At 40.1% G+C, this 17,493-nt stretch overlaps 2 protein-coding genes and 1 long non-coding RNA gene across 6 annotated transcripts; 2 read left to right on the forward strand and 1 right to left on the reverse strand.

The window, feature by feature from the left end:
- The first annotated feature begins 1,209 nt into the window (after nucleotides 1-1,209).
- Nucleotides 1,210-2,219, forward strand: LOC108076263 (uncharacterized). 3 transcript variants are annotated; one of them, XR_011444645.1, is made up of 5 exons: nucleotides 1,210-1,355; nucleotides 1,414-1,750; nucleotides 1,840-1,874; nucleotides 1,952-2,031; nucleotides 2,095-2,219. It is a non-coding gene; the product is annotated as an uncharacterized lncRNA (long non-coding RNA). The 3 variants fall into 3 exon arrangements; XR_011444646.1 differs by having other exon boundaries at nucleotides 1,210-1,350; XR_001770770.3 differs by lacking the exon at nucleotides 1,210-1,355 and having other exon boundaries at nucleotides 1,385-1,750.
- A 1,326-nt stretch (nucleotides 2,220-3,545) lies between these two features.
- Nucleotides 3,546-10,150, forward strand: Syn2 (Syntrophin-like 2). 2 transcript variants are annotated; one of them, XM_017168913.3, is made up of 10 exons: nucleotides 3,546-3,887; nucleotides 6,299-6,363; nucleotides 6,420-6,569; nucleotides 6,632-6,917; nucleotides 6,990-7,154; nucleotides 7,296-7,480; nucleotides 7,543-7,701; nucleotides 7,766-7,990; nucleotides 8,048-8,251; nucleotides 8,312-10,150. In XM_017168913.3, exons 2-10 carry the CDS (start codon nucleotides 6,304-6,306, stop codon nucleotides 8,420-8,422), a joined length of 1,545 nt encoding a protein of 514 aa, XP_017024402.1. In that variant the 5' UTR covers nucleotides 3,546-3,887; nucleotides 6,299-6,303; the 3' UTR covers nucleotides 8,423-10,150. The 2 variants fall into 2 exon arrangements, with proteins under 2 accessions (XP_017024402.1, XP_017024401.1); XM_017168912.2 differs by lacking the exon at nucleotides 3,546-3,887 and having other exon boundaries at nucleotides 6,289-6,363.
- A 499-nt stretch (nucleotides 10,151-10,649) lies between these two features.
- DAT (Sodium-dependent dopamine transporter) lies at nucleotides 10,650-17,493 on the reverse strand. The gene is made up of 8 exons (XM_017168888.3): nucleotides 17,332-17,493; nucleotides 15,869-16,142; nucleotides 13,171-13,305; nucleotides 12,960-13,114; nucleotides 12,715-12,890; nucleotides 12,279-12,656; nucleotides 11,982-12,219; nucleotides 10,650-11,917 (listed from the first exon to the last, which is right to left on the reverse strand). Exons 2-8 carry the CDS (start codon nucleotides 16,053-16,055, stop codon nucleotides 11,288-11,290), a joined length of 1,899 nt encoding a protein of 632 aa, XP_017024377.1. The 5' UTR covers nucleotides 16,056-16,142; nucleotides 17,332-17,493; the 3' UTR covers nucleotides 10,650-11,287.

The following is a 17,493-nucleotide window of genomic DNA, read 5'->3' on the forward strand; positions in this document are numbered from 1 at the left end:
ACTAAAGAAATGGATATTTTTGAAGTTAGAGTTTACCCAGACTAAGATCTTAATAAAATATATCAAGAATAGTTCTTCTTTTGTCACATTTTAAACTAATTTTGAGCTTAATAATATCCATATTTTATGAAGCTAAAAATATTTCACTGTGCACAAGTCTAGACCTCTTCCTTGGCCCCAAACTCAATTGATTTGCTAATGCTCCGGAGGTGCTAAGACCAGAATCAGGCTTAATTAAGTTTTTGTGTTAGTCTGTCGCTGCTGGTAGAGTGAACATCCTTGCGGCATCTTGTTGCTGTGTATCGTGCGTGTATCCTGCAACTAGCAGATACCAAGGCACCAACTCCATGCTTCGTGGCAGCTGTCAGACGGAAATCTCCTCAAGTTCATCGAGCCACACAATAACATAATTATTCAATTACACGAGCTTGCTCCTTGATTTGGCTGAGCTTTGGGTTTGGATTAGGTGCTTTAAAAATAATACATAAAAAACCCGAATGTAATCGGTTTTGCCAAAATCAACAAGCTAGAGAGCGACTAATGCAATTACAGGAATTCAGGCGTATGCAGGATATTTTTCCTCCCGGAAAAAAGAAGGCAAACTCTTGGCGAAATTGTGAATGGCAAACCAACATTTGCACAGGCCATAAATTCCCAACATTTGCCAATGCCAATAAGTTGGGGCCGTCGATGCCGTAGCTCCTAAAGTTTTACATTGGTAACCGAAAAATATGCAAAGCAGTCATAATTTTACTTTAGAACCGAAATATTTTCGAACGAAATTGTTAGCAAACAAACTTTTTTATGCATCAACTAATTTCAATCAGCTAACAAAAATGTGGCTCCCGCTGAAGCTGAAGCTGCCCTTTTCCCGCAACCGCAAAGCGAGAGACTGAGATGGAGGATTGAGGGAAAAGCGCCGAAAACAAACGGAAAACTTTTGTCAATAATGCCGACGACGACGAAGACTACGTTGTTGTGGCTGCTGTTGTTCCTGGGAATCTGCTGCCGCTCCAGCTCCTCTAGCCGCCGCCTTTCCTTACTCTAGTTGCCATCGCCGCCAATGTCTCAAATCCCAACTGATTGCGCTGAGTGGCAGTGACAGTCCGGGGGAATGGCGCTCAAGGGTGTAGCCTGCTTCTGGTCCTAGTCCTGGTGATCCGGTGCACCTGCCCAGGGCAAAGTCATTATCGCAATCAACTTCAAAGGCGCTGAAAAAGCAGTAGAAATACGTCAAAAAGTTGAAAGAAATGTTACCAAAATGTATAGATAACCTAAAAATAGGAATTATTTATGGAAAAGTACAGTTGTGCAAAGTCATTGGCGCATGTGCGATAGGCAGCTATCGATGTATGGTATTTCATCCTAATTATTTTCAAACAAGCTTACATGTCATAATTGTGTCACCTCTAGGCACAAGTTAAAGCATTTTCACTACTGTCATTCTTAGGAAAATTATCTTCTAACTGGATTATATTAAAATGGGCAAGTACGTAAACTTTCAATCGCCGAGGGGACGCCGCTACATTTATTTAGATGATGACAATCAAAGCAATGAAAGTTCCGATATAATCAATCTGAGATATGTCTTGAGGAGCATACAGCGCCCTCGACTATTCTTCACTATGAGTTCGGAACGTCTTCAAAGAGCTATGCTGGTAGCCAACAACATTCGTGGAAGAATTTACTCATTTAACTTATCTCGTCTAATTGTGGGTTCTTCAAATTCTTGGCCTGACGGTAGTCCAAGGTAAAACTTTTCCCAATGAAATATATAAAGAAACCCTCTTAATAAATACTCCATATTTTCTTCAATGCTTGTCAAATTGGAAACATCAGGACAAATCACAGTTCTTCCCAACATTAAAATGGAGGTATGTAGGTCTAAAATTTCAGAATTTTGAATAAGAGTTCAATAGTATTACTCCCATTTCTCCGTATTTCTCTACAGAATATGTCACTATGCACCTTTGCACATCAGCTGAGCCGCCAAAGGACCAAACCGCAATATGAAGCAGGTCGTGACAGAAAGTGAGGGTCTATTTTCCAATTTTATAAAAAAAAGTTACTAACCTAAACAATTATTACATGTAGATACATTTATGCAAGTCCTTTTGCGCTTTAATTGTTTACTATTGGCTAATAACCTGGCGATATCAAGGAGACTTTGTGGATATGTAAAAGAAGTCAAGAAATAAACATTATAATTTTCACATTCATTGTTATGATCGCTTTATTTCTACTTAACTTGGCTTATTCTAATTTATTCAGCTAAAGCTTCGCTTTCTCTTTGGAGTATTAACCTGATTTCCTGCTCACCTGCCAGAGAGGCTTCACCTTGGCTAATACATTAATTAACTTTACCTTCCCCATCCCATCCATTGTGTTCGAATGCCACTTATTCGTGGGCTTATCACTGAGCCGAGCGGAGGGTGGTCGGGGCCAAAAAAAAAAAAACACCAGGAACTTGGCCCTATTCACAACAAAAATGGGCGCGCAAAACTTTTAATGAGCTAACGCCGCTGATTCAGCGTTCTAATTAACATTTAACGAGCATTTCGTTCGACTTGCATGGCAAAATGGGACTCAATATGGCCTTGCCTTGCGAATGGAGGAGCAACAGATATCAGATACCAGTGCTCCTGGGAATAATTCAATTTTCGGCAGCCATTTTCTGCAATTTATGAGAGTCTATTTTGTTTAGAAAATTATTTATTTGATTTGAAATGGTTGAGGTATTGTATTGAGACATATTATGCCATTGGGAAGTAGTACTCTCAATAAGATGGAACTTTGGGTAATATATCCTAATTTAGCTATAAAATATTATTTTTTTAAATTTAAAATATATGGGAAAGTGTTTAAAGTCTGTGATATAGATTAAAGATATATATATTTTTAACTTGATTATAATTTATAAAGTATTTTATGACAGTTCTTTAATATCTTCTACAGAATAAGTAACAATTTCTTTGTCCAATTATTTTATTAATTTTTATTTGAAAAAGTATTCCCTTACTTATTTACTAACTAACGGCCCCTAAGTTAGTTGTAATTTATTCAAAGAAAACATAAATTAACAAGATTAAATATGTTTTATTCTATAATTAATGAGAAAACTTTTACTTGTCATAGATTCCCGATGGCTTTGCCTCCACAAAGCGAGTAAACTTAAGTTTAAAATTCCCTAAAATTTTTTATTTATATAAACGAATAAATATTTACACATATTTTAATCTTAAAAATCATTTTTACACACCCAGTAAATAGATTTACCGCCACAAATTACGTATACGCCTGTTGTGCGAACTAAAATCGTGAGACAATGTATTTATAACGCCACCTAGAAATCTTGAGTAAAATACATCCAAGAGCTTTGTTGCCGCCAAAGCTGTGGCACGAACTTTGAAAGTTCACTGGCTATAGTCAACCCCCAGAATCGGGGCAACTCTACAATAAACCAAAACATATGGCCTGCAGGCTGCACAAAGCTGCTGCTGAGCGAAGTTGCCGTGGCGGTGTGTTTCTCAGTTCGCTCGCGCTCTGGCTTTGGGAACGTTGTTTTCTGGACCTCAAAAGGACCTGGCTCCGTGCTGGGAGTACAGCCAACCAAATATATATATATATAAACATATATATACATTAATGGTGAAGTGGGCAAAAGTGTGACAAACAGAACGGAAAGTTAGCATACTTTTATGAGCTGCGATTTGGCCGAGTCGCGAGTTCAAGCCCAGGATAGCAAGCGGTACTGTGAACTGTGAAAATGTGACCCAATTGGAAAGGGCGAAAAACGATTTTGTGCCAGTTATATGTCCATATATATATATAGCACACAACATATATGTGTGCCGCCCGAGCCTAAGTACATCCGTCAATACAAAGAGGTAATCCCTAAACCGATATTGTGGGCGCGGTGAAGTTGTTTAGCAAACACACATAAATTAATAATCAACGTTTCTGCCCTCGGGCAAAAAGTATCGGTTATGCGAGTGTGTCTCTTTCTCTGTGTGTGTGCGTGTGTGTGAGTGTGTTTGGGTGTGCGTGTGTTTGTTTTACTTGCTGTGGCAGAGCTGCAAAAAAAAGTTCAATCGCTGAAACTTCAGGCAAACAGCCCGAAAGGCTTCTGCTCCTGCTGCCGCTGCTCTTTTTCCGAGGCACAGCTGATTGGCGAAACCCTTGAGCCGAACATGTTGGCTTGTTTGGTTTGAAGCTCAGTAAATCCTGTCCCCACTCCCCGCATCCTGTGTGTGTGTGGGGGGGAGGGAGGCGGTAAGAGCTCAACTTTACGGTCCTACGACTCCAGAGCACGCAGCGCAGCGTGCACACGTAATAAAGCCATAATCAAAGGTAACCCGGGACAACGTAGCGTATGCGTGTTCCCCGGTGGTCCGCCGAGTGACCACTTTCTGGCTGCCACGACACGCGCCCAGCCAAAGGGGACTCGGGGATAAAGCGACAATTTTACAAGTTGCAACGGTCTCAGAATTTAAGAGAAACATTTCAATGTGCTAATGTACTACACTGCATAACATCTTTTAACTAAGATGCCATAATTAAGAGCTTGTGGATTTCTTTTACTTTTTTCTTATTTTCTTGTTCTTATTAATTCTAAAAATAAATGAAAAACCTTATAATACACTATTACCCTTTCACTTTGCTATTTGTACAAGTCTTTTGTACATTCTTAAGCCCTTTTTGAGCTAGTAATTAAAGCAGTTCCATTAGCCCTTGCAAGTATAAACCCTCTCCAGATGATTCCCACACAATATCTCATTCCAAAGTCAACAATTTATTTGTAGTTAGCCATTTGGTAGATATTTTTTGGATTGGAAACCATTACCTGTTCCAAAAACATATTCTTTTTAGCCAGAAACCCATTCAAAAGCAAGTTCAAAACAAGTTTATATACATTTTCCTAAATCTTAACTCATAAATTATAGTTTATTGATATTTTCAAATATTTTTCTCACTGCATTTTCCGTTGTATCAAATTCAAAGTTAACAAATAAAGTGAAAGTCCTCCCCCTCATCGTATGGCGAATTTCTCAATTTCAGATGACATTTGTGGCCGGCGGGCACCATATGCACATATTTGGCGCTCAAAGGCGCTCCCCTTCTCCTACTCCCCCTCCAATTCCTGTGGGAGCAACACCTATTTATGGAGCACAAGTGGTTATCCGAAATGCTTGTTCTTATTCTGGTGCCCCGTTCCCCTCGAACAGTTGCGGCCACACTTTGGCACTCAGCACTCCACACCACAAACATCGACAGATGGAGGGGAGCGCACTTCAATGTGTTTTCACTCATATCTGGTTTTCCGGTAGCATCGTATTTATTTTCCACTTTAATGGAAAACATATGCCGCAACGCAGGGCTTTCCCGGAAAATAGTACAAAGGTATGAGGAATGGATCGCTTCGATCTGGCAGATTTCCCTTACACATCACCGCCGCAGCTTAATTGTTTCTAATTGCATGTGTAATTTAATTAAGGCAATTGCACGGCTCACCTTGAACCGCCGCCACTAGTGGCTCATCAGTGATGATGGTGGTGGTGGCCCAGTGTGCAAACGTAATTCAATATGCTCCGCCGATGATTGCAATTGCGTTGCTTTCTGCTGTCTCGTCTCGAATGTATCTGTTACGTGGAAATTGGCAATCGATAAAGGCAACCGGAGCTGGAGCCGGGATTTGATTGCATTTGCTTCACGGCCCATTGCCATGGCCACAATATACCATTGTGTTAACAATAACAACGAAGAGGCGGAGGAGGCTTCTCTGGGCCAACTTGATTGGCGGCCATCGTCGGATCGGTTAACAAGGGTAGCCCTCCCTTTATTGCCGCAAGTCAGGCGACATTGCCAACCTTTTTACATGGCCTTTACTCGTTTCACACTAAATTATTCATTCCGGTGAAATCAATCAAATCAACATACTTAGGGGGTAACTCTTCGTTATAAAAGTGTTCAGTGAAAATCTTAGATTTAATATTGGTGTAAAACCAGTAAGGATTTTCTACAGAAACAAGGTCAAGTCGAGGTTAAAACTGTTAAATATTAAATAATAAAATACTGATATCATACTTTTCCCCCTTAAGATATAAGAATTTCAATGCTTATAAATAACAAATCTTTTTGTGAACTTTAGAAAATAGCTACGCTTCCTAATATAAATCTCACCCACTCCACTTTGAGGCATATTTCATCTTTAAAATCCCATTTGTAATAGAAACTCTAGACTCTTAAACAAACTGCCACCATAAATCCATTTGTAATACCCTATTTTGAATGATTTCAGGAATAATGAAGCTCTCTGACACCATGGCGACGCCAATAGAAGAAAAACTTGATCAAAACCTAAAGGTAAGCTAAAAATAAAAACCATCTAGAATATATGGGAATCAAAATATACCTTACAGGTGCGCACTGGCATGGTCCATGTGAGCGATGGCAAGAGCAGACCCGAGCCCCTGCGTCTCAATCTCACCATGGAGTTACTCTCACTCCAGAAACTGGAAGTGGTAACCCCAACTAGTTGCAATCCCAATGGACCGCCCATGGAATCAAAGGTAATATATATCATAATTCATATACAATAATTCTGAATAATTTAACAATAAACCTATTGTAGGAACGCATGGTTCAAATAACCCGCCAAAAGCAAGGCGGCCTAGGACTGAGCATAAAAGGTGGTGCCGAACACAAGCTACCTATATTAATATCACGAATCTATAAGGATCAGGCGGCTGATATAACGGGTCAGCTGTTTGTGGGCGATGCCATCATCAAGGTTAATGGCGAGTACATCACAGCCTGTCCCCATGATGATGCCGTGAATATACTAAGAAATGCCGGAGATATAGTTGTGCTAACGGTGAAGCACTATCGAGCTGCCACGCCCTTCCTTCAGAAGCAATGTAAGTTTAGGGGAGAGTGGAGTTAATACCATAAATATTTAATTAACATTGTTTATTTTGGGTAAATTTTAGTAACCAAAGACACGCCCGACTCTGACAACGATGCTACATGCGCTGAACTGAAGGCTGACGAGGGCTACAAGTCCTCCGTCAATAGTGGAACCATTAGTCGCAGCTGCAGTCGTCCCATGTCCATATGCTCGGAACCTGAGAAAAGATGGACCGATGTGGTGGCAGGTAAGAAGGAAGAAGGTCTAAAATAATATTATTAAAAGTATAGTTTTAGCTTTTTTAATACCGTTTTCAGTTTTGTTAATTAATTTAGCATTTCTTAAAGTAAATATCCCTCTTTAATTAAAAATTTTTCTTACCTTTTAGTACCTCTAATGATGGCCTATGTGACAAGATACATTTATGGCACCGATAAGCTGCGACAAAATGCCTTTGAAGTTCGTGGCCTGAATGGTATTACCACTGGAGTCATACACTGCGATGAACTGGCCATACTTAGTCAGTGGCTCAAGTTGATAACAGATAATGTGGTGGGCCTGACGCATTTACAGGTACAAAGTCCATTTCAAATAAAAGGTTTTCCCTAATTAAAATATATTTTTTATCTTTACAGATGAAACTGTACAACAGAAACTTTGCTGTGGGCGAACGAATCGAGTACATGGGCTGGGTGAATGAGGGCGTCATTAACAACAATATATCTTGGCAGAGTTATAAACCCCGATTTCTGCTGCTCAAAGGAACCGAAGTAATGCTCTTTGAAACGCCTCCAGTAAGTTGGGAAGTAAAAAAAAACCTTATATAATCTAAAAAACAATTTCTTTATTTATTTATAGCTCAATGTAGCTGGCATCAGCAAGGCCTTGGTGGTCTACAAGGTTTATCAAACCATGTTCCGTATTGTCAAGGAATCGGAGACTGTGGATAGCCGCCAGCATTGCTTTCTACTTCAAAGCTCTGGTCACGAACCCCGCTACTTGAGCGTGGAAACCCGACAGGAGCTCTTGAGGATCGAGAATAGCTGGAATGCGGCTATCGTGACCAGTGTTATTAAATTGGGCGTGAGTTGTAGCCATTAAGCCTTAAATACAGGTGACTTAATTCAATCTTATTCTCAGCGCAAAACATTTGCCGTTTCGCATCATGGCAAGAGTGGCGGTCTTACGTTGGATTGGCAGGCTGGATTTTCCCTGGCCGAAGGTGCCGACTCTGCCATTGTTTGGCAATATAAATTCTCACAGCTGAGAGGCTCCAGTGACGATGGCAAGTCCAAGCTGAAGCTGCATTTTCAAGATCACGATAGTCGGGCTATAGAGACAAAGGTAAGGAAAACCTCCTTGATTTTATGAGAAGCTTAATCAAATTTTTCTCCTACTTTACAGGAACTGGAATGCCAAGTCCTGCAGAGCCTGCTCTTCTGCATGCATGCCTTCCTTACGGCCAAGGTGGCCTCGGTGGATCCTGCATTTTTGAGCTCAATACAGCAGACCTAAGTCGGATTACGGGTCTCATAAACACACACACACAAAGGATATAGATAGATATTCGTAAAGTGCATAGCAAATAACTCGAATATGAATGTTGGACTAGGTATCTCATACTTTATGTCGTCGGCCTGTACTTATTATAAACAAGTGCGCGTATATATGTTGATCTGAATGATTGTAATTGGATACTGATACGGATATGGATATATTTATAGCGCTGATAAAACTGAAAGTGAAATCTCTTGGTGCATTACAGTAATTTTTAAGCGTACATAAGGCAATTACTTTAGGCATTTTTCCTATTACGTAGACTTGGTACTAAATAATTGATAACAAATTCATATATATAGTACATATATTGTTTATAACCGATTGTTTCCCAATGTAGCCTTTATATAGTTGAATTACCTATCTTACGTACGGTCTGCCGATTCGCTTTTGCTATGAGCCAAAAGAAGGGCTTCTGATGAGGGGCCTCAAAGGCTTTATTCCGTGCTGTATCCCCTAGATATATATATATATATTTCCCCAAAAGGTTTAACGAAAAATTTTATCGAATTATGAAAACCAGTTTTGTGTGCGCTCTAATGAAAATTTAATTTTCGAAAAAAGATAAACGAATGCTTTAAGAACGGATTAAATGTTATTTTCTACTGAGGTAATAGCTGATATCATATAATAGATATATACTTTATAATATATATATATATATAACATCCACCGAACAAATCTCAATGCACAGACGTAATATGAATTAGATTTTATAACTGTTATACATTTAACCAAAGTCAGTTAAGAGATTCCATCGGACACTCACATAGGTCATTAGATCATTTGTCAATTCAGAAAGTGTCTTTCAGTGGCGAGATCGTATTTGTTGCTTAAGCGAACAGCATTGTATGTATGGGTTTTAAGCGTTATTGCACAACATATACATCTACATATAGCATATGGATTAGTTAGCGAATCATCAACGAGCACCAAATAGCATCCATGCATCCAGGAATATCAAGTTGGCGCATTCCCTGCCCGCAAATACTCGTAACCGCGCAAGGAACAGAATATCTCAAAAGTAAAGCTGCTCAGGCAGAGCTCCAAAGAGCTCATAATACTGCCAAGTGCTCTGTCTGAGCATCTTTGCTGTACAATTATGAAACTATATATATATATCCCGTATACCAAAGCAGCAGAATCAGAATCAAAAATATTTACTGTACATACGCTAAGCTCTATTGGTATAACATAATTTAGCAATAGTCGCAAACCATGTTCACACCAAAGAAATCAAAAAACTAGATGCACCCTAATCGCAACCTTAACCCAAAACCCGACCAACATACGTAATCTGCATACACCCCAACATGTTATACGAGTATCAATTACCGGGGTCAGAGTTAGACCTCTCACATCGGAACTAATCATACATAACATACATATATTTTTAATGCAAAAAGCTTACATAGTGCCGTACGGAAGAAGTTCGCCCCATACCAAATATATATGCGATATGTAATATGTATCCCGAACTAAGAATACTTACTCAAAAGCTGCGATTCTGTGAGAGAGAGTTCAATATTTATCCGGAACTGCGCTACTTGATACAAATCATCGAAATGGAAACCATATGAGTTGCTTTTGTTACGATTCCCTCTTTACTTTTATACGTTAATAATTGAAATAATTGTACAAGAAAACCAAAGCATACAAATTGGAATAAAAACCGGAATATCTAATCAAGAAATTTTTGGAATTATTAAATATGTTTTGGAGATGGCAAGGTTGGGACGCGTTTTGATAAAAGTAGGTAAAATTACTATCGGGACTCAATGGGAAATTTAATCGAGAGAACGTCTCAAATCGCGAGAACGGTTTTGGCTCTCTTGAGGTCGCTTGGCTCTCTGTGGTTCTCTTTTACACTTAGTAGCGAACGAGAGAGTTTTCTTTACAGCAATCAGAGAGAGAGACGTGTTTCAATAAGCCCATTATAAAAATTAGTTCTCCTGAAAATTAAATAGTTGAAATCCCGTTAAACAACCTCCTTAATTTTGAGTAACTCAAAGTATAATAATTTATTTCAACAAATTGAAGCAGAACTCATGGCTGTTAGTTCTGCTTCAGCGTGAAAGAAACTCTTAAAATAATTACAAAATATCATAAATCTATATACATAAACAATTTTTGAATTGGGAATGCTTTGTAACTCCCAATTGATTGCTTAAAATGGCTGCTTTAGGCAATCAATAGCAGTTGGCTGGACGGGGGGGTAAATAAGTCTAGAACAAACCTTGGCATCTGACAAAATCCCCTCATGGCTGTCTGAGGGGATTTTGGAGTACAACTGTGGCAGCTTTCTATGCTTCAGTTCCGTAAGACATATCCTATAACGTGTTTAAAGCTTTTACATCATTGATTCTTGTGTATGTACAGATTCTATGCCCAATTTAAACCAATTTGAGCTACGATCGTGTGGTTAATTCCATTGGCACATGCAAACATTCTTTGGAGGATTTCTTAGGTGGTTTAAATGACGGCTGGCTTTCCGTTCTAATGGATTTTGGTATTATCTACACAGCATTGTATATATATAACTGCTATATAACTGGCATTAACCATACAAACTACAAGCTAATCTTAACTTAGGACTTATGGCTTGACGCTGTTCTCTGTCTCTTTGGTTTTTTCCTCTTCCGGTGCCGAAACCTAAGTACGTTGTTTGCGAAATTAGCCGATCCTCCGGGATCTTGCTTTCCTAATGTCAAAAAATCAAAAATGCTACCTTCCTCGCGCAATGCCACAAGTACGTGAACGTGAGTTGTTGGTAAATTTCCAAATCTAAACGTAGTAAATTTGAAAACGAGCAATAGGTCGAGCTCAGACATCGACGGGCTCCTTGGCGGTTTCCGTATCGGTCAATCGCACCACGGTCACCTCGGTGGTGACCCCATTCAGCACCATTTGCATCGACTGTTGATCGCGCCAGGGCGTAGTCAAAGTGGTCAACCTTTGCCGCAGACTTCCAGGCGTGGAAAGCAGCTTAAATATGGCCACCGTCGGAATCATCACAACCGACGAACCGGCTATGCACCAGCCCAGCGCATTGGCCCAACTGGGATACACGTAATCCGCATATGTCAAGGGTTCATAGCCAATCAAGCCATAGACCGTGATGAAGAGCAGGAAAATGGGAGCCACAAAGCGCCAGCACACCTGCCAGTACCTTCCCGGTGGGAAGCCAATCATGTCTCTAATATCCTCACTGAAACGATTTGTTCCATAGATCCAGGACACGGCGATGGCCTCGAAAAACACGGCCACCAGAATGGAGTAGCCGGCAGCATAGCGATCCAGCAGATGGAAAAAGTAGAAACCTCCCTGAGTGCAACTGGCCAGTCCAACCACAAAGTAGAGGGAAAACAGACCAGCAACAAACAACTCCCGATTCTTTCGTATTTTCGGGAACTCATCACTCAAGGCGGTAATAATGGCCTCTGAGCCGCCAAACTGTAGGGGATTAATGCGATTTATAACTATATTTTCTCTGTAAATATAAGTTATATACACTTACCGAACTATCCAGTCCCAGAGTAAGCAGCATCATAAAGAATATCAAAGCCCAGAAAGTACTGGCCGGCATGGTGGCAATGGCAGCTGGATAGACCACAAATACCAACCCAGGACCTTCAGTGGCCACATCCTCGATTCTCACGCCCAATGTGTGGGCCATATAGCCCAGCACTGAGAATATCACAAATCCTGCTATAAAACTGGTGGCCGAATTGATGAAACTGGTAAGCAAGGCATCTCTAAGAAAAGAAAGTAACATATATAATATCTGCAGAACTCCCCAATAAATCACACTTACTTGTACACATTATTGTGGTACTTGTTGTAGGATGCATAGGCTAATAGGACACCAAAGCCAGGACCTAGGGAGAAGAACACCTGGGTGGCTGCATCCACCCAAACCTCTGCCTTGTAGATGGCACTAAAGTTGGGCGTGAGATAATACTGTATGCCCAGGAAGGATCCAGGCAAGGTGAGACCCCTGATCAGTAGAATTAGCAGCACCACGTAGGGGAAGAGAGCTGTGAACCACACAACCTTGCCGGAAGTGCTGATACCCTTCCACAGGGAGAAATAACAGATTAAATAGACAATCAGTAGGCACAACGCCATGTCCCATTTAATGGCTCCCAAATCGTGAATTCCCTCGCTTTGGTTCAGCTCCAGAATGTAACGGCTAAACGGGGTAAAAAAAAATACAATAAACTGTAATTATACATAGATAATCCACTCACTTAAAATACTCGGAGGCAGCAGATTGAAAGCCCTCCATGTGACCTCCAGAAGGGGCTTCCAAGCTCGTCATCGAACCATTTATATAAGACTCATTATAGAGCAGACTCTGATTGCCTAGGCTATAGTCACTGTAATTGCCTATCACTGAGACCCGAGTTGCATTCTGGCTCTCAAACTAAAGCAGAATGAATTAAGAACAGGTTTTTAATAATTATGTATATTAAATATCAGAAATACGGCTTACCGGTTTACAATTGGGAGTATTCCAAATATTATTGCACGACGTCCAGGGTAATGAGCTGGTGAAGGATGCAAAAAAGAAGCGCAACGACCAGGCAATAATCACATTATAGTAGAAGTCCACATAGAAGGCTATCAGCACCACCGCATAGCCAATTCCTGTTCAAATATATGTCGTGGATTATTTAAATTTCTGGTTAGTGATAATTACTTACCTTTGAAGAGTGGCACTAGGCGACCCCAACAGGTAATTGCTCCCTTACGATTGTGCTGGCCGAGAGCCAGTTCCATGTAGAATAGAGGTATGCCCCCGACCACCAACATAATGCAATAGGGCACAAGAAAGGCGCCTGAAATGGGATACAAATATATTAAAAATAAGGATGCAATAGTGAGGAAGAAATCTTAGAAAACGAATAAATTTCATTTGTTTAAAATCTCTTTTTCTTCCTCCTAAAAGTATGCATTAATTTAGTTAATTTTAAAATCAAAGTCTTTAATGCCTTCCAGAAGCATATGTGACACCCCCAACATAATTTTCATCTCCTTCTCTCTAATTTCCTCAACTTTCACCTCGCCTGCATTTCAGCCAAAGGCGCAATCAATAACTTTTTTATGATAATGATTGCATAACCGCCACACTTGGAGACTGACCCATGTCACAGCCTCTGCATTGTTCGCCTCGCTCTTGTCGTCAAACATAATTACACACATATTTAATATATAGACACCATACGCCATACTTTTATGTATGTTCGATGGTACACAAAATCAAATTGTTTTACAAGTGCCACTCTAAGGACATTTTAAAAACATTAACAGCAGCCAGGCCAAGCCAGAGAGAGAGACACAGAGACAGAGACAGGGTGAGATGAAGAGGAAGAGGAAGAACGCCTGTCTCCTGCAGTCATCTCCGTCACCTCCGGAAATACCAAAACCCCCCCGGGAAAACCCCCCTTTTGGGCCCGACAATTGGTAGAGTGCCATCGATACTTTGTTGAGTGACAGGGGATGATGTTTTTATGATTTGATTATGTCTATTAGCAGGCAAAGTGGCCGACAAAGTCGTCTACGGACATTATACATACCCCACCAGCCACTGCCACTGCCACTCTATGTATGTGCTCGATGTATATATTGGTACGTAGCTACAAAGGATCTGTCTGCCTCGGAGGCCTTTCCTTCTGTCGTGTCAATTATGGTGGAAATGTAAAACAAAAACGTCTAAAATAAAGTTAGGCCATCTATGACGTCCCCGACACTGTTGTTGAAGCCATAATTTCCGTTGCTTCAAGTGCATTTCCGCCTCGTCAGGGACACAGTGGAAAATATGTGCCAGTAATTGAATTATCACGCCATCAGTTGGTCAAAACTGGGACAATTTATGTTCATTGATAGTTGATGATAATGGTTTTAATTAGCAGAGTCTTGGCAGGAGAAATGGAGACACTGTCTAGTGATTTCCAAGCCTTAAAAGTGCCAGAAAGATGCCTGTATCCCTTTGAGGCGAAATTCCTAAAGACAAAATGCATATTTAACTTGGTAAGTATGCATGATGAACGTATGCGCGATCTAAGCCTGAAGGTGCCTGAGCAAGTGCCACTCCTTGGGGTTTTTAGCCCTAATCCAGGACATTGTGGCTGGCGCAGCCTGTTGCTGCCAGGACAGCTTGTTCTTCCCTTCGTCCTGTGAGTTGTAATGCAGGGAAATGGGAAAGAGAATAAATAATACCGACTAAGCTGTGGCAATAATCGCAACCTGAGCGAGTTGGTGGTGGTGGTAGTCCCTGGCAACGGACATAAAGTGGAACTTAAGCCTTAGCCGGAGCCACTGATTGAACGCAATGAAGCGTATAAATATAACAATTTATTATTATGATTTTAAAGGCAGCAGGAAACATTCAACCATAGCACAAGCTTTGATGGAGCAAAAAAAAAAAACGAATAATAATAAAATAGTAATAACTATATCGAAGGACCCGCCCGTGTGAGGAGCCACAATCCATTCACAACGCATCAGCCGGAAAGTGCCGCCATCAGGGGAAAATGGGGTGAAGACATGTTTCGCACATGAATTTCCCACAATGCGATGTGGGGAAAGTGCTTCGGCAACAAAAGCCTAGAGAGCACAGCTCTGAACTCCACATCAGCCGGCTGACATATTGCCCAGGAATGGGGTGAAAGCGAGTGCACGAGGAGGGTAAAGAGTAAGCAGGCCAAATGCGATTATGACTGCCAGATTTAGTTGTCATACAGAAGCACTTAACTTTTGGAATTGTTTTGAATGATGGCGTTGACGGTGAGGATCAGGAAGCGAAAGTAAGTGTTTGAGAGTGCGGGTTCCATTCCCTCTCCAGCTACTCCACAAAGGATGCGAGCTCCAAGCCTGCCTCCATCCCCCAGCTACGGCACTTGGCACCACTTTGACAAAGTGTTAACAAGGCCGAAAGGGAAATGGGGAGTGCGAAATGCGGAGAGCGGAAAGCGACGGGTTCCGTGGCGAGCCCAATGATGTGTAAAGCCATATAAATTATTTTCACTCAGCCAGAGCGATTCACGAAATGTCTTTGTCCCCTAATTGGCCAGTTCACACAGAGAAAAATTACACGAAAGTTGATACACTATTCTGTGTTGTATAGTAAGTAAAGAGTATTTCTGCTGTTTTTAAATCAATTCAAAATGTGTCTAAAAGTATGCAATGCAATTTTGTCAGACCCTCAGTGGCTTCTTCCTACGATGTATCATACTTTTAGACACTATATTAATAGATTATAAAACCATTCCTTAAATATTTTGGTTTAAATTCAAAATAAATCAACAACAAAAAGATTTTTAAATTAAGAACTGTGAAATTGTATCATAAATTCAAGAATTGGTTAAACTTGTTAAATAAAATTTAGTAATTTCTACTTACCACCTCCATTTTTGTAACACAAATAGGGAAATCTCCAGACGTTTGCTAAATCGACGGCGAATCCAATAACCGATAATAAAAAATCCACTTTGCCGCTCCATGTTTCCCGCTCGTCGCTGATGCTATTGTTATCGTTATCGTGTGGCGTGGGCGTCTTTGATTTGGATACCTGTCCCGTTGGTGACATCTGCGACTATATAACCCGTCTCGTCCTTGACCCAAAACGTGTCGATGTTTCGACCACGCTAAAGTTCCCGCCGCCGCACTTTGAAATCTGTGTAAAAATCAAAGTACTTCGATTCAAATATATGTATATACATCCCCTCACCGAATATCAACCCGGAATCATTTAGGTCTCAATCCCAGGCCATCCCCTTGCTCTTCCATAAATCCATGGACCTCAGTGAGTGTGTGTCCAGGGCCACTTGAAACCCGTTTGGCCACGACATGTGCTCACCCGAGCCCTTGAAGAGCTCGTTGGCACATTACGCATACGACAGGTGGCATGTCCAAACACACTGGCCAGCAAACACTTGACCAGCCCATCCACACCACAGAACAAGCACATATATGTGGATATATTTAACATGTTGTATGTGCATATATGTATACGAGGGAACTCTCGGGGAATCTTTGCGTGTAATGAAGCCACAAACACGTCAAACAATTAATCTGATCTACTTAATTCTTCCCCGCTGACTTTAATTGCCCAGAGCTGTGATCAATTAAGCGGAATGCAGATTGAGTGCTTCAAGTGCCCGACGGGCTTATTTATGAGCAAGTACAATTATAAAAACAGTTTATTTATGATTTGATAAAGAGCTTGCACTTGCAGTTGGAAATGATCAAACCAGAGACCTTTAGGAAGAGTTACAATGTAAGGAGAAGATTTATTGTGAAATGTAACTGCTTGTAAAAAACAATTTATTCAATTCAGGTACTTGTGAATGGTATTGAAAGTAGAAAAGTTGTATCATTATTTAAGCTAATTTAATAATCATTGTAATGCTATAATTAAGTCATAAATATGTACTTTTTTGAGGGGTTTTTTTTATGCAATCATTTTCCTTTTTAATCCAGCTAACAACGATGAGTTTAATAACAATAATTGATTTTGAACATTTTTTAAGGGCGTTATAAGCTACAATTCAAACGATTTTAAGTATTGATAAATTGTCTGGTTATTTGACACTTAAACTATTTACGTAATTAACTTTTTAAGAACTAAAATCCTTAACAAAATCATCTGAAAACTAAATATTTCTCCTTTTTTAAGAGTACTTTATATCTGGAAAAGAATAAATGTTGTTCTTAACACTTTTACTAAAAATAAATGCACTTTTTAAACTGGTAATGTGGATTACAAAACCTCTTTCACTTTCTACCTATTAAATTCACAATACTTTTTTATATAAATGACCAGAGTAATTCTTATTAATATTCACATACTTTTACTGTCTTACCCAAAAAATATCAAGCTCAAATGTTACAGTTGCACCAATCCATTGTTAAGTAATCCTTGAGACTGTCCAAAAATATATAGAAAACTAGGCGAGGAGCTCCGCAAAACAATGTCCAGACCGAAATTCACTTCACATACATGGGCAGATTGATATATTCTTTTG

Source organism: Drosophila kikkawai, chromosome 2R (assembly GCF_030179895.1).
Source record: "Drosophila kikkawai strain 14028-0561.14 chromosome 2R, DkikHiC1v2, whole genome shotgun sequence".
Classification (NCBI taxonomy): domain Eukaryota; kingdom Metazoa; phylum Arthropoda; class Insecta; order Diptera; family Drosophilidae; genus Drosophila; species Drosophila kikkawai.

Excerpts from the sequence above, each read along its gene's own strand:
- Syn2 (XM_017168912.2), top strand. The coding sequence starts at position 6,289 with ATGATTTCAGGAATAATGAAGCTCTCTGACACCATGGCGACGCCAATA. Across the intron at positions 6,364-6,419 it reads AACTTGATCAAAACCTAAAG|GTGCGCACTGGCATGGTCCA; the intron begins GTAAGCTAAAAA and ends TATACCTTACAG. Across the intron at positions 6,918-6,989 it reads GCCCTTCCTTCAGAAGCAAT|TAACCAAAGACACGCCCGAC; the intron begins GTAAGTTTAGGG and ends GGTAAATTTTAG.
- DAT (XM_017168888.3), bottom strand. The coding sequence starts at position 16,055 with ATGTCACCAACGGGACAGGTATCCAAATCAAAGACGCCCACGCCACAC. Across the intron at positions 13,306-15,868 it reads GTGTTACAAAAATGGAGGTG|GCGCCTTTCTTGTGCCCTAT; the intron begins GTAAGTAGAAAT and ends ATCCCATTTCAG. Across the intron at positions 12,657-12,714 it reads GCTGCCTCCGAGTATTTTAA|CCGTTACATTCTGGAGCTGA; the intron begins GTGAGTGGATTA and ends TACCCCGTTTAG.